The 17,203-nt window shown below is 47.1% G+C and overlaps 1 protein-coding gene across 4 annotated transcripts in view; it reads left to right on the top strand.

The window, feature by feature from the left end:
• SEMA5B (semaphorin 5B) overlaps positions 1-5,512 on the top strand; it is a 170,696-nt gene extending 165,184 nt beyond the window's left edge. For all 4 annotated transcript variants that reach the window (XM_044273746.1, XM_044273748.1, XM_044273745.1 and 1 more), the window contains one exon: positions 969-5,512. In XM_044273746.1, coding sequence (XP_044129681.1) covers positions 969-1,124 — 156 coding nt within the window. In that variant the 3' untranslated portion in view covers positions 1,125-5,512. The remainder of the gene's footprint in view (positions 1-968) is intronic.
• Positions 5,513-17,203: the final 11,691 nt, after the last annotated feature.

The following is a 17,203-nucleotide window of genomic DNA, read 5'->3' on the forward strand; positions in this document are numbered from 1 at the left end:
CAGGGGATGACGTCCAATGGCGAACGTCGCTCAAGATGCAGTGGGAGGGAAGGGGTCGGGAAAGCAGGACTTGCAGGAGGTTTGCACCGACCTCCTTGACTTCAAGCTAATTTGCATACGACGAGAACAAGGATAAAAGTGCATTTTCTGCAGACTTAAAAATTATCCAAAGGGATCAGGAGGAGCACCATAACCTGCCGAAAAAAGGTCCTGTGGGCGTCACATAAACGAGCTGTCGGGTTCCCTTTAAATTGTGACTTTTCTTTTTTACTAATGCAGAAAATGGAAGCGAACAATTAGCGCAGCAGCAGCAATGAATGTGCCGTGGCCCCGGGCGTTCATATTCTGCTCTCGCCTCCTCTCTCTGTAATTCTGCGGTGATTGGGATGAAATAAAACCTAATGTCCCATTAGATCCCGTGTCGGCCTCCTGTGCGGCCCCGGCCTGTGAGCATCACAGGGAAGAGGAAAATAAACTCATTATATCAATTTCCAATTTATCTTGTGTGAGGGGAAAATTTCATTTCTGCATCTGAAGCCGCAATCAAATTACATCCTGAATGAAATAAGACGGACGCCTTCCTCCAGCCAGAAACTAACCCGAGATTCAACACACCAATCATTCCTACCGCAAAAATTCCAATACGGTTTATATAAAAATAATGTACCCGACATTTGACCAATTTACTTCCATAAAGCGGATGCCCCGAGACTGAATATAAGAGACCCCTAACATCAGAGCCCGTCCCCGCGAAGTCCTCATCCAGGTTTAATGAGCGGCGCATTGTCTCATAGCAGATGGAATGTGATAAACGGCCCCGAATGAGTTATTAATTCTCACCGCTTATGTACAAGACCTCCGAGGGCGCGGATAGGCTGCATCATTATCATTCATGTAATGGGTGGCGGGTGAGGAGGCTTTGAGGTAGCTCTCCCAGCTCTAAATATTTCCTTCTTTATATTTTGCAGACACTCAATAAGAACAATTTGCTTCCCGACGACCGAACCAACTTTTACCCTTTGCAGCAAACGAACGTGTACACAACCACATATTACCCGAGTAGTCTAAGCAAATACGACTTCAGACCAGATTCTTCTCCAGGCAGAACTTTCACCAACAGCTGAGATACGGCCCGGAATGGAATTCACGTCGTCGTCACACTGAGGTTCCATCTCCTTCCCCCTCTCATGCTCCTTAGACATGGCTCAGCTCATTCTCTGTCACATCTTGAGTTGGGCTAATGGACCTACTGACCCTTCTCGGTGACCTGTTGTGGACATCACACTGGAGTTAGCCCCTAGGACACAGCTAGAGTGGTATCTTCATGGTCGGGAGAGGAGTATAGTCCAAGGCTTCTGTTTACTTGAAGATGAACACGCTGCTTCTGTAGAGATCCTGGAACATATAATAAAAAAAAAAATAATTCCTGGAGGTTTGTGGAAGCGTTCGGCGTGTTCACTCATGAGGCATTTATTTTTTTGATTTTTTTTTTTTCATATAAGCAAAGAAAATAACACATTACACTGAATGGCTTTGTTGCTTGCATGACCAGCTCCGACACATCATCACGGCTGTCGCTCCGTTCTCCTTTGACAGTATTCGGATCATTTCTGGATTGTACCAACGGCCACAAACATTTGCAACAGTCACCTTGCCGATGAAGACTGAACTCGATGAAATGACCTTCTTGTGTCTCCAGAAATTGGATGCTTTCTTGATAGACTATTCTTCGCCGCCTCTAACAAGTGTCAGAATCTTTCTTGTTGAAGACCCATTAACACCTCCGAAGATCAAGGCCTATCATCACACCCTGTCTATAGGTGTTCCCAGGTCCGCCATGAGGTCCCTGTAGACCAGACCATGCATAACCTGACCTACAAAAGTGTCCACTTAGGTTTTCACCTACAGAGGCAGGACTGTCTTGTTCTGATGTCTTGGTAACTTAGATCTATAAAGTGTTTTAGAGACCGATTCTGAGTTGACCTCTGCCAGCTTGGTCTCTCTCGCCCATGTTCTGTGCACCATGGTGAGAGGCCTCCATACTATTAGAACGGTGGCCAGTCTAGGGACGGTTGTAGTAGTAGATGAAGGCAGGACCGCTTGGAGCCCCAGATCGGTCGCTGCACTTTCTGATGTAATAACTCGTTTTGATGTACAGAAGAAACTGATCGGTGAACACGTGGGATTTGTTTAAGCCAATTTCTGTTCTTTTCATGGTTACTAGGATTGAGAGGTTTTTTTTTTTTTTGTTAGTTTTTTTATATATAAAAATAACAGGACAAAGAATGTCTAAAGCATCTTGTCTTCCACAATGTATGTCCGACCCAGAAATATCATTTCAAAACTGTCAGACGTTTCTGTAAGCCTGGCAGTGAAATGGTTATCCTGGAGATTTCAGCTTTACACATAGTACCGCTTCTCACAGGATGATGGCCACTAGGAATTCGGGATCGATACTTGGCAAACCATGGACTTCACAACCACGTGCCATGGGAGAGGCCATTTCTGTGTTTTAGAAGAGTTGTCTGATAGTTGTGAGAGTCGCCGTTAGGTTGTGTAGACTTCTGTCTGACGCGCGGAGATTTTAGCTTTGATGTTTAGAATGATTTGTGAAGAATGGCGCAGAGCGACTGTAGTTCACGTGGAGTTTAGGTTCCGCCTTAGTTTAGAGTGATTGCAATGCAATTCCATTCAGTGCCTGTTCTGTTTTTATGGTATTTAAGGTTGCGCTAAAGAACACGTGAGGAGCAGTTGCAGATTGACATGAGGGTGAGCATTCCCACTTTTTCCTATAGTGTGCAAGCGCGTCCACCACTGATGAATTGCAGGGTGGTCGTAACCAGTGTAAAAAGTGATGGGAAATATAGAAAGTTCCTTGTATTGACTGTATCGACATGATAAATGCCACTTCCTGAAGTGACAAAAGCCAAAATTCAATGTATCCAGCTCGTAGTAAAGTGGGAAGTAACAGGACTATGCACTTCCCGGCAGTTCTATAATAAGCCATACCAAGGGCAGGTACGTCCGCGATCATCGGACTGGAATATTGGCTGCTGTTTGCACACGGGATAGAGCCACGGTCTGCACAATCACATTAAAGCTTCACACATTAGAGTGCTTACACCCATCAGGTAGAGGGATGATTGGGATTTCCCTATAAGTGTCTGATACAAGGTCAGGGACTCCACCAATTTAAGCTTGCATGGATACGCTGATCACAGAACGGAGACGCTACCGCCACCTTTCCCTCTTGGCTACTCTGCTTCCGATTTTCCGCAGTGGATTTGGCTGAACTCCACAATTGCAAAATACACATAAAATGCAGTAGATTTCACCTTCTGCATTGCAAAGGGTGAAACCAGTGGCCCCTATCTACACTATACATTGACATCCTGCGGATTGAAAAGTTGCATGCGGGTTCCAGTGCGGAGACTCTGTGGTGCGTGAATTTATTTTTTATTTTATTTAAAAACTGTAAAATGTTCAACTGTACAACATTGCTGATTTGCTGCATGAAAATCAACGGCACATCCGCAGCATTTTTGCCATGTGGGAACATTCGCTCATTCTGCTCCTTACTGATGCCGTGGCACCTGGTTGAAAAGGATTTAGAAGATCTCTACCGTCTGCCCCCCTATCAGGCATTCATGACATGTGCATAGGATATATAGATCATAAATTGTAAGGGGGGGGGGGGGGTATTAAAGTGCTGTGCCAGTTTTCTGGCATAGAAAGGAGGTAAAGTTGGGGACAAGTGCCATTATGCACCATCTGCAACTTGATGATGTTTTCAGACAACCTCACAATAAGTAAACGGGGGGTGACAGGCCACGGATGGGACGTCCAGGGACCAACACATTTAACAGAAAACTGCTGTGCTTTATACCTAAAATCTACACTAGCCCCTGCATAGCCCTCCGGAGGGTGCGCCAAAATACTCTATGCCAGCGTCAGAAACGGCGGTCTTCATAAATTCCCCCCATAAGGTAGAAAGGTAATTGCCAAAACTTCTGAAATGTCCTTGTGTTTCATTTAGGGCTCATTCACATGGCCGTATTGCGAATGGCTGTGTGAACTCAGTGATGTGGACCCATAGACTTGAATTGGTCCATGATTCGCAACACATAGGGCATGTCCTATCTTTTGTGGTGCGGAGACACGGGTCGGACGCACTGCCATGAGCTTTCGGGTCTGTGCTATCTTTTCGTATTTTGCATATCGTGGGGCCATTCAAGTCAAAGGGTCCGCACCGCGATACAGCATTCCCATGGCCGGTGCCTGTGTATTGCAGACCGCTATGTGTGATCTGCAACATGGGCACAGCGATCATACGGTCGTGTGAATGAGCCCTTAAAAAAAACTGGGAAAATAAACCATTTTCCTCCTTGTTCATCCAACACACTCGTTACCCAAAGATACAATTAGGAATCTGCTGGGGTTTGGCTGTTGGGAGAGCGACGCAGCGGCGCGCTCCTCTCGGAGTCACTGAATACTAATGATTCCTGACTTTAACAAATCCATTTTGTGTTAAATTCAGGAAATTGTACAGACACAAATTACATTTTCCAGCTGCGAACAAACCGTCACTTTGTATATTTACATCTCAGTGTGACGCGCGGCGGAGTCGCCCGGCCCGTTACAGATAACCAAGCATTAAATCGGCAGCACAAATACTGCTGGTAACCTTTGGGAGGGGAGCGATAATGTAATCTAACTGTGTGGAGCACAGGGGAACCTCGCGCTGGCTGTATTTTTGAATATCAGATTAAACGTATTGCAGACAAATATAATTTCCTCTTTCACATTTTGCGGCTACGATAATGGAGGATACAAAAAGGACGTGGTTTCCAGGTGTTCAGGAACTGGCCACAATATGGCAGAACGCATCCACCGCCCAGTCCTTACACGTATCACATAGAAGATTGACAGCAGAATAAGCCCTTCATCCCGGGCAAACTTATAGTCACTTACTGTCCATCTCCCGACCACCTCTGCTGGGAGTTTGTTCCAAGTCTGAACTACTCTTTCAGTGTAAAAAGGTTTCCTGCATTCAGGCGAGTCTTCAGCTTTTTTCGCTGGAGATAAAACCGTAGCGTGCTGCGGTATTATCTCCGTCCGGATCATTCAAAATGACTGAACTGAAGACGTCCTGAATGGATTACCCTCCGTTCAGAATGCACAGGGATAAAACGTATCAGTTCTATTCCGGTATTGAGCCCCTAGGATGGAACTCGAGTGTGAAAGTAGCCTTACTTGAAGGTTTCGATCACGTCTCCCCTTCCCTTCTTTCCTCAAAACTATACAGATTAAGAGGGACATTTATCCAATCTGCCACGCCAGTTGTGGTGTAAAAATGTTGCAAGTGATGCGACATTTGTGCTGCCTTGCCAGTTTGAAGGGATTCTGTCACCAAGTTTTAGGGTATAGAGCTGCGGACATGCACGGCTAGATCGCCGCTAGCATGTCCGCAATATATCTGTCCTATAGGGCTGTGTGCTTTTACTTTCTTTAAAAAAGGATTTTAGAGCTATGTAAATTAGTCTTGTAGGTGCCCAAGGGTCTGTACGAACCTTCCTGGTGCCCAGCCACGCCGCCTGTGAAGGAGCCCAGCACCGCCTATGTCCTCCGAATCTCCTCCTTTCATCACCGATAGATTGCCGCAAGCTCGCGCATGCGCAGTGCCAGTATAGTGTTCCTTTCCTGTGCTGGCATCAGCCTCGGGGAAGGAACTGTGCATGCGTGAGCTCGCGGCAATCTATCGGTGAACAAAGGAGGAGATTCGGAGGACATAGGCGGTGCGGGGCTCCTCAACCATCAAGCCTTATACAGCCAGGCACCCTGCTCGCTTTCCCTGCCACCGGCCCGCACTGTGCACTCATTTTGAAGCTGTTAGATATCAAGAACCCTAGACCCTTCTCTTCTGAAGTCCCCGCTAACGCAGGACACCAATATGAGACTCGGACCGAGGGCTCCTTCTCCTCAAGTGCGTTATTTTATATTTGGACACATTGAACTGCAGTTTTCATTGTTCGGGGCATTTATCCAGAAAAGCTCCATCTTTTCCCATGTTACTAATCCCTCCAGGAAGATCACCCCCGTTGCACCCCTTTGTGTCATTGGCAAACCTTAGCTACCAAACCTTCTCCTATGTCCCCTACAAATGTATCACCAAATAATAGGACCAAGGACCAACCCCTGAGGTCCAGCACTCGTAACCTCTCCCCAGACAGTCCCATGTAACAGGATGTGATTCCTGCTCCCAAGTCCCCTGCTTTTGGGAATGCTTAAAAAAACGTTCCAGCAATTTTCCAAATATAGGATTTCTAGTTTGGCCAGTGAAATGACAAATGTTGACACCGGACCCTCGACAGGCGGAGGCCTCCCATAACCAGAATTCAGTCAACCCAATGGACTGGTTACATCTCCATACATCACTTTTCAGCAGTGGCGAGAGGGGGAGGGGGCGTCACAGCAGGTCCGCCACAGTTATCTAGGAGGCTGCCATAGACTTTAGACTTTTTTGCGTGGCCAGCGGGAGGATGTGCCAAATCTGTGAGAGGCGAGCACCTCGGGGTAAATTTGGTACCTCCTTTGGAGGCGCAGAGGGCATTAAGACCAGTGAAGAACATGCGGGTCTTGATAATGGTCCCCGTGTATGTCTTCTCATTATTCATATGTCTATTCATCACAGATAAGTAATCTGTTCTCCAGCAGTTATGGAATCCGGGGGCATGCTGAAACTTGTAGTTCTGCAAATCTAATGTTGCATTTTTTGTGGATAGGTTAAGTACATTTTTATTATAAGCTCTGAAGATGCCTTATACAAAAGATTCCAGCATCCTTCCTTTCCTGACATAGGTTTAACCCCTTAATTAGGCTCTTGAATACGTTGTAGTGTGTGCCATGGGTAGACATGTTCTTAGGATTTGACGTTTGAGCCACAACGAGCGCGTTCAGTGAGATCCCGGGCGGAGGGACGACCAGTGCTCCGCCAAGGTGTCTTACTGGAGGTTAGCAGCGGCAGAGTGATTTTACCGTGTCCTGGATGCCTTATAATTGAAATCCACTTTAACCTTTGTTAGACACACAAATCAGATTAGATTGTGAGCTCTTCAGGGCAAGGACAGAACTACGGTTTGTTGATGCTCCTGAATTTGTGCCATTGTTTTATGGCCTGTGTTGATGTGCTCTAGTCACAGCCGAATCTGCATCGAGGGCTGGGTGGGAAATGGGCAGTTTGGGAATTAGAAGTGGAAATTGGAAGATATTTTCTGCTCTCCCAGGCGTTACTATGCCGATGGCTTCGCCCCATTATGCAAAAGCTTGCCGTTAATTAGTGGGCTCTGTGCTGAAGGCTCATTACCTTCCTATGCAATTGAACTTGCCATGGTACTCTAGAATAATGTGACAGATTGTAATCACTGCCTTTAGACACTGTGAATTCCTTTTTTTGGTACTCTGTATTTTTTATATATTGTACAATGTAAAAACAAAAGACTTCAAAAATAAATGAAAAGTTTAAGAAACACAAACGAAGTGTAAGAATGTTTAAGAATGGCAGTGAGTGGGTATCATCTCATGCATGTCACTGCTGAAGCCCGTCATTGGCTGCAGCGGCGCCTGTGCCCATACACTGCAGGATGTAAAGAGCGCGGGGACCGGAAGATGAGAAAGAGAAGGCAACATGGAGGACCAGAATGGCGCGGCTCAGGTACGTAGGAATCTGGAGTAGGCTGCGGGCACTTGCCTGAACATCAGTATTACTGGAAAACCCCTTCCAGGCCACTTTCACACTTGCGGCAGAGTAATCCGGCAATCTGCATGCAAACGGACAGCATTTGTAGACTGATCCGGATCCGTCTCACAAATGCATTCCAATAACGGATCTGTTTGTCATACGGACAAATGGATCCATTTCTATTTTTTTTTTTTTTCACATTTTTAAGGGTCTGCGCATGCAGGGGTATTTTTAATGCCGGATCCGGCAAGTGTTCTGGAATTTTGGACGGAGATAATACCACAGCATGCTCCGGTTTTATCTCCATCCTGAAAAGTCAAAAAGACTGAACTGAAGACGTCCTGATGCCTCCTGAGCGGATCGCTCTCCATTCAGAATGCAGGGGGATAAAACTGATCAGTTCTTTTCCGGTATTGAGCCCCTAGGATGGAACTCAGCGCCGGAAAAGAATAACGCCAGTGTGAAAGTGCCCCAAGGCCCAAACTAGGCCAAGCACTTTAGGCTGAGGGTAAACGGTGACATGAAGATTGCATCGTACCTTACGACTGCAAAATCCGACAAAACCTGGGGTTGCACAAGCGATGACCCCTGTAGTCTTCATCAGGTATCATATCACTGACCTGTTCACAGATTTGTGATGGGGCTGAATACCTCTGCGCGGAGTGACGCACGCCACAAGTGTTCCGGGATTTCAGATTTCTTTAGAAATCAACTCACACAGAGGCCTCATGTACTTCCGTGGAAGCCCTGTACCAAACGCCATTTTCACTACAATATTTAACTACAATTTTTTCCAGAAAAAAATGATATGAAATATGTACGCAGCCTCCATCTCCCCGAGTTATAGGGAATGACTAGTATAAAGAGGTATCATTAAAGGGGTTGTATTAAACTAACACTTTGTTTGATGAGTATCTGATTTTTGGGGTCTGAATGCTGGAACCTCTAGAGATCATGAGAACGGCAGTGTCCATCCACATCTATGGGAGTGAAGTACAGAGACCTCTGCTCCCACCATCGCTGGGGTCCCATTGGTCAGACCCATAGCAATCAGAAACTTACCGTCTATCCTGTGGATAAGTATTGTTTATGGGATAACCTATTTAAGCCTCTTCCAGAAGACGGCCGGGAGATCCGTTCTATCGTAACTCCGATCACAGTACAAAGGATAGAAGGAGCATTCCCAGCTAGAAAGGGTTTCATCCATAAGAGATGATTGTGCTGCGCAGTGCTCCATCCGCGGTGCTGGACGCCTGTCACATCAATGTCATTATGGTGACTGAAGCCTCCCCAGAATGATGCCATGCGCTGTGCACCCACGTACGAAAAGGAAAAGTCTCTCATTAACAAGGCGGAAGCGGACACCCGCCAACAAATGTTATCTAGACCGGGGGCCGCCCGTCTGTGAAGGAGGATTACTGTTTGGAAGAGGCTGAATTTCCAATTAAAAGTTTAGAAGAGAAACAGCAGCTGTTCCCGGCCTCGTGTCGTATCTGCCAGAGATCGCGCGGCGCTCGTGTCGTATCTGCCAGAGATCGCGCGGCGCTCGTGTCGTATCTGCCAGAGATCGCGCGGCGCCCGTGTCGTATCTGCCAGAGATCGCGCGGCGCCCGTGTCGTATCTGCCAGAGATCGCGCGGCGCCCGTGTCGTATCTGCCAGAGATCGCGCGGCGCCCGTGTCGTATCTGCCAGAGATCGCGCGGCGCCCGTGTCGTATCTGCCAGAGATCGCGCGGCGCCCGTGTCGTATCTGCCAGAGATCGCGCGGCGCCCGTGTCGTATCTGCCAGAGATCGCGCGGCGCCCGTGTCGTATCTGCCAGAGATCGCGCGGCGCCCGTGTCGTATCTGCCAGAGATCGCGCGGCGCTCGTGTCGTATCTGCCAGAGATCGCGCGGCGCTCGTGTCGTATCTGCCAGAGATCGCGCGGCGCTCGTGTCGTATCTGCCAGAGATCGCGCCGTCATCACCACGAGGTCTCACACAGGAGGAACATCTGCTCAGGGGGATTTCCTGTAGTATTAGATTTGCTGCTTCTCTTGGCTTTCCGCTACGTATGGCAGCACTCTGTTATACAGGCAAACAAAAGAAGTGGGGATTATTCTGGATGACGGCGCTACCTTGACGTGAACCGTTTGATTAAAAATGTGTGCAAAGAGCTTCAACTTCATGTACAGTACCACGGTAATCCGCAATAATCCCCACTTCTTTTGTTTGCATGTACAGTCAGGTCCATAAATATTGGGACATGGACACAATGTAACATGTTTGGCTCTATACACCACCACAATGGATGTGAAATGAAATAAACAAGATGTGCTTTACCCGCAGACTGTCGGCTGTAATCTGAGGGTATTTACATCCAGATCAGGTGAACGGTGCAGGAATTACAGCAGTTTGCATATGTGCCTCCCACTTGTGAAGGGACCAGAAGTAATGGGACAATTGTCTTCTCGGCTGTCCCATGGCTGGTGTGTGTTATTCCCTCATTATCCCAATTACAATGAGCAGATACAAGGTCCAGAGGTCATTCCCAGTCTGCTATCTGCATTTGGAATCTGTTTCTGTCAACTCTCAAGATGAGATCCAAAGAGCGGTCACCATCAGTGAAGCCATCATTAGGCTGAAAAACACCACAAACCCATCAGAGAGATAGCAAAAACATCAGGCGCGGCCAAAACAACTGTTTGGAACATTCTTAAAAAGAAGGAACGCAGCGGTGAGCTCAGCAACACCAAAAGACCCAGAAGACCACGGAAAACAACTGCGGTGGATGACCGAAGAATTCTTTCCCTGGTGAAGAAAACGCCCTTCACAGCAGTTGGCCGATTCAAGGACACTCTCCAGGAGGTAGGTGTATGTGTGTCAAAGTCAACAATCAGGAGAAGACTTCAGCAGAGTGAATACAGAGGGTTCACCACAAGATGGAAACCATTGGTGAGCCTCAAAAACAGGAAGTCCAGATTAGAGTTTGCAAACGACATCTAGAAAAGCCTTCACAGTTCTGGAACAACATCCTATGGACAGATGAGACCAAGATCAACGTGTACCAGAGTGATGGGAAGAGAAGAGTAAGGAGAAGGAAAGGAGCTGCTCATGATCCTAAGCATACCACCTCATCAGTGAAGCATGGTGGTGGTAGTGTCATGGCGTGGGCATGTATGGCGGCCAATGGAACTGCTTCTCTTGTATTTATTGATGATGTGACTGCTGACAAAAGCCGCAGGATGAATTCTGAAGTGTTTTGGGGAATATTATCTGCTCATATTCAGCCCAATGCTTCAGAACTCATTGGACGGCGCTTCACAGTGCAGATGGACAATGACCCAAAGCATCCTGCAAAAGCAACCAAAGAGTTTAAGGGAAAGAAGTGGAATGTTCTGCAATGGCCGAGTCAATCCCCGGACCTGAAACCGATTGAGCTGCATTTCACCTGCTGAAGACAAAACTGAAGGGCAAATGCCCCAAAATCAAGCAGGAACTGAAGACAGTGGCAGTAGAGGCCGGGCAGAGCGTCACCAGGGATGAGACCAGCGTCTGGGGATGTCTATGCGTTCCAGACTTCAGGCTGTAACTGACTGCAAAGGATTTGCAACCAAGTATTAAAAAGTGACAGTTTGATGTATGATTATTATTCTGTCCCATTACTTTTGGGAGGCACAGATGCAAACTGCTGTAATTCCTGCACCGTTCACCTGATTCGGATGTAAATACCCTCAAATTAAGGCCCCTTTCACACGGGCGAGTTTTCCGTGCCGGTGCAATCCGTGAGGTGAACGCATTGCACCCGCACTGAATCCGGACCCATTCATTTCTATGGGGCTGTGCACATGAGCGGTGATTTTCACGCATCACTTATGCGTTGCGTGAAAATCGCAGCATGCTCTATATTGTGCATTTATCACGCAACGCAGGCCCCGTAGAAGTGAATGGGACCGAGTGAAAATCACAAGCATCCGGAAGAAGAATGTGTTTGCGATTTTCACGCACGGTTGCTAGAAGACGATCGGGATGGGGACCTGATCTTTATTATTTTCCCTTATAACCATGTTATAATGGAAATAATGGCATTCTTAATACTTAATGCATAGTATAATAGCGCTGGAGGGGTTAAAAATAAATTATTATTTAACTCGCCTTAATCCACTTGCTCGCGCAGCCGGCATCTCTCCTGTCGTCTTCTGTGCTGTGTGCAGGAAAAGGACCTGTGGTGACGTCACTCCAGTCATCACATGATCTTTTACCATGGAGATGGATCATGTGATGACCGGAGTGACGTCACCACAGGTCCTTTTCCTGCACACAGCACAGAAGACAGAAGAGATGCCGGCTGCGCGAGCAAGTGGATTAAGGCGAGTTAAAAAAAAAATTGCCACATTTATCAAATGTCTCATGTTTGATAAATTTGTCTTGTCCATAAAACCACATGCACATGGGCGTTGTGCGGTCCCCAATACACAGGCAACATCCGTGCAGCGGGGCGGACCCATTCAACTTATATTATTTTTTACCCCTCCAGCGCTATTGTACTATGCAGTCTGTATTAAGAATGCTAGTATTTTCCGTTATAACCATGTTACAAGGGAAAATACATTTATTTGCAGCGTGGAACAACGGAAAGAAACGCCACAGAATCGCTCCGTATTGCTTCCGGTGTTCCGTTCTGTGACACCGTTCCACATCTTCAGAATTGTGGACCCATTCAAGTGAATGGGTCCGCATCTGTGATGTGGGGTGCACGCGGTAATGGATTGCCGACACGCTGTTTGTGGGCCGCAGTATGGCCACGGCTGTGTGAATGAGGCCTGAACCTAACATTTCTGTCTAGAGAAGCTCCTCCACCTCCTACTGTAGTAAGAGTCTCAATGATAAATCTGAAGCGAAGCTCATTAACATACATAACCACACCCACTTTTCACAACTGCAGTGAGTGGTGCAAAACTGCAAAAACTTGTACAAAAAGTCACAAAAGCATGTTGCCACTTTTTGAAGCCAGAATTCGGGAGTGAAGCATGAGGAATCTGCCCTTGTATCTTACTGTGTGTGACCTGCGGCTTACAAATGGCGCTTTTAAACCATGGGCTGCGATGTCTTAATATGCCCAATATATGTTTACTATTTGGTTCTTACCCCAAACGGGCCGCTGATGAAGGGTCATGTGATCCATCCCCTTACATGTGGGGCAAACAGGGGGACTAGCGCATGCGCAGGCTGTCCACAGTGTAAGGGAATGGAGGCTGCAGATGGATGGGACTTACCGCATGACCCCTCATCAGCGGCCAGTGTGGGGTAAGAGAACCGGCTAGTAACACCTGCTACTAGCTGCAGGTATGCGCTGTTCCCAGCACCTTATAATATATATTGTCTGCTGCCCCCCCCAATAAATTTGGGCACATCCTCTGCCAGGGCATGAGCTGCAACAGCAGTGTGCCCCCAGCTGTGAGCCGACATAGATTTAGGCTATAATTAGTCAGTTTATGGCAAAAATTGCTAATATTTCCTGGGCAGGGTAGACCGTGTCCCTCCCGCTAAGTGGCCATCGCTTTGTATAGGCAGAAATCTTGCACAGGTCTCTGCATAAATTCTCTACATGTGCAATTCTCAGCTATTCGGATAGAGCTGTCACGCGTGCGTACCGCCCCAATACGTCCGTTAGCTGCGGGTCTGCGCGGTTCGCTAGAGATACAAGTGTTAACTCCCGGTGGCCGCTCTCGGGCAGCGGCTGATGCCCACCAGACAGATGTGGCAATGAGTTTTATTGGACACATTTCGCTTGTGAAGCAGAAAAGGTGTTTAGTCTCAAATCAGGAGGAAAGCGCTGGGAGGGTCCATGCGCTGCGGGCGCCGCGCGGCTGCTGATTTCTGTATCTAACGCTCCCGCCTCAGCACTAATTAAGGGGAAATTGCCTGAGACTCCCTACAAGCCATTTCTCTGATTATACAGATGGAAAGAGCAAACAAGCGGCATTAACCCCCTGGCTGCTGCAGCTGCAATGATTCGCCTCCACCTGAGATAATTTGGGTCGGAGAGCTCTGAAAAAAAAGACTCCACACAATTACTGGGAAAAGCACCGACAGGTGAATAACAGGAAATGTAGACGCAGAAGTCGGAAACTATAGGGAAAAATAAAAGCAAACAAGAAAGAAAAGCTGGAGCCAAACGCCACAAAAAAGAGGAAAATGAACCCAAAAATGTTCAATTACAGAAACCGTAAAAAAACTAAGTATTGGCCCTTAAAAAAGGGTTTCTTGTCACAATTTTCGCTCTTAAACATGCAAAGGTCACCTGAATTTAACTCTGCGTTTTTTTTTGTTTTAAAGGGACCCCACCGACCAGCTGTTTGAGAAGGCAGCAGAGCTCCTGCAGCGCCGCGGCCTTCTCACTGTTTACCGCTGGCCCAGTGACGTCACGACTGGTATCAATGGCCTGGGCGGGGCTAAGCTCCATTCAAGTGAACAGAGCTTAGCCCCGCCCAGGCCAGTTGCTACTAGTCACTGGGCCAGCGGTAAACAGTCAGAAGGCCGCCGCACTACTGGAACGCCGATGCCTTCCCAGTGTCGGACCCCCGCCGGTCAGATGCCGATGATCTATCCAGAGGATAGATCATCAGTTTAAACAAAGTGCAGAACCCCTGTAAGTATGGCCCCGTGTTTGTGCAACTGCAGGCACGGTGAGGAAGCCGGCGAGCGTCCTTCACTCATTACACCTGAGCCGAATACTTAACGGCGCAGGCGCAAGATTTCCACGGCAGACAGGCTCGGCAGGAGGAGACTAAAGCTGGCCTGGACCGGTCAGTCAAGAGTAGAAGGGTGTGGAATGAGGTGGGCGAACAGAGCCCCTAGGAGGCTCTTTTCTCCCCCCTGGAAAGTTAAATTCAGGTGACATTTGCACATGTATAATATCAGCCTGTTTAATAGCGAAAATTGTGACAGAAACCCTTTAAGCCCCTTCCCAACAGCCACCGTACATGTATTGCAGATGTCAGGTCTTTGAACATGGCCCCTGCTCCAGAGGAGAGACAGCACCATGGATGCCACAGCAGACACCCAGGCTAATGTCTGTGATCGGTGATCACACCGATTGCTGACATTTAACCCCCTCAGACGCTGTGGCCATTTGTGAACACGGCATCTGAGGTGACTTTCCTGAGGAGCCCCAACGGCACCCCTGCAAAGTGATCATTTGTTGTAATGGTCTCAGTCTCTCTGAAGGATCCAAGGCTATGACAGCAGTGGTTCCTATGTAGGCCTCCCATACAGTGAACAGGAAAAAAAATAAAAAATTGAAGATTTGCCATTTTTTGTCTCTTCACTAACCCAAAAAAAAAAAAAAATTGTTTAATTATCAAAAAGGCTTACAGACTCCTAAAATTGGATATACTGAAAACGACAGATTATCCCGAAAAAAATGACCCCTCAAATAGCGCCGTAGGCATAAATATGAAAAACAACAACCAATTCCCCGGCGCTCGCTATACTCCTTTTACACACTTGGCTGTAGGTGTCGCAGCGGAACCGCACAAACTGCTGCCAAACTGTGAAACTTCCGATATATATGTGACACCGCGCTCTCCCTAGCTCATCACAGTGGGGGCGTCAGACACTTACTAGTAACAACTGTTACCTGTTCAGTAGCGCTTGCTCCGTGGCTTTTCTTTCCTTCTTTGTGTAATCCTACATAATAATTGTACAATTTATACAAACGGCATCGCGCCACCGGCCGGGCTCGAGCCACGGTATAGCCACCTTAGCTCAATACCCAGTATAAGATTGGATTACACAAAGCAGGAAAGAAAAGCCACGGAGGAGCAAGCGCTACTGAACAGGTAACTGTTGTTACTTACTGTGTAACAGGAGACTGTCCTGAGCTAGGGCGGGCACGGTGTCACTTGAAAAAGTTATGGGTGGCAGAATAGGGCGACGCAAATTTGTTTTCCAACGTTTATAGTTTTTTTTTATCCCCCTGAATTAAAAACACAAGAAAAACGATATAACTGACATCACTGTAATTGTACTGACCCGGAGAATGAAGAGAACAGGTCCGTTTTACCAAATAGGGAATGCCATAAAAACAAAACTCATTCTGGAAGAATTGTATTTGTTCCCAATTCCACCCCATACATCGTATGCAATTCAAGTACAACTTGTTCCACAAAAAACAAGTCATCACAAGGCTATGTGAACAAAAATATAAAGTTCTGGCTCTGGGAAGGCAGGGGGTGAAAAAACAAAACTATTGTAAGATCAGCTAGACTATTATACTCTCTAGTGTAAGAGCGGCGAGACTATGGACTCTTTACTGTAAGAGCGGTGAGACTATGGACTCTATACTGTATGAGCAGTGAGACTATGGACTCTTTACGGTAAGAGCAGTGAGACTATGGACTCTTTACGGTAAGAGCAGTGAGACTATGGACTCTGTACTGTAAGAGCAGTGAGACTATGGACTCTGTACTGTAAGAGCAGTGAGACTATGGACTCTGTACTGTAAGAGCAGTGAGACTATGGACTCTGTACTGTAAGAGCAGTGAGACTATGGACTCTGTACCGTAAGAGCAGTGAGACTATGGACTCTATACTGTAAGAGCAGTGAGACTATGGACTCTATACTGTAAGAGCAGTGAGACTATGGACTCTATACTGTAAGAGCAGTGAGACTATGGACTCTTTACTGTAAGAGCAGTGAGACTATGGACTCTGTACTGTAAGAGCAGTGAGACTATGGACTCTATACTGTAAGAGCAGTGAGACTATGGACTCTTTACTGTAAGAGCAGTGAGACTATGGACTCTGTACCGTAAGAGCAGTGAGACTATGGACTCTGTACCGTAAGAGCAGTGAGACTATGGACTCTGTACCGTAAGAGCAGTGAGACTATGGACTCTGTACCGTAAGAGCAGTGAGACTATGGACTCTGTACCGTAAGAGCAGTGAGACTATGGACTCTGTACCTTAAGAGCAGCGAGACTATGGACTCTATACTGTAAGAGCAGTGAGACTATGGACTCTGTACCTTAAGAGCAGCGAGACTATGGACTATACTGTAAGAGCAGCGAGACTATGGACTCTGTACCGTAAGAGCAGTGAGACTGTGGACTCTGTACCGTAAGAGCAGTGAGACTATGGACTCTGTACCGTAAGAGCAGTGAGACTATGGACTCTGTACCGTAAGAGCAGTGAGACTATGGACTCTGTACCGTAAGAGCAGTGAGACTATGGACTCTGTACCGTAAGAGCAGTGAGACTATGGACTCTGTACCTTAAGAGCAGCGAGACTATGGACTCTGTACCTTAAGAGCAGCGAGACTATGGACTCTATACTGTAAGAGCAGCGAGACTATGGACTCTATACTGTAAGAGCAGCGAGACTATGGACTCTATACTGTAAGAGCAGTGAGACTGTGGACTCTTTACTGTAAGAGCAGTGAGACTATGGACTCTTTACTGTAAGAGCAGTGAGACTATGGAC

This window comes from Bufo gargarizans, unplaced genomic scaffold (genome assembly GCF_014858855.1).
Source record: "Bufo gargarizans isolate SCDJY-AF-19 unplaced genomic scaffold, ASM1485885v1 original_scaffold_1094_pilon, whole genome shotgun sequence".
Lineage (NCBI taxonomy): Eukaryota > Metazoa > Chordata > Amphibia > Anura > Bufonidae > Bufo > Bufo gargarizans.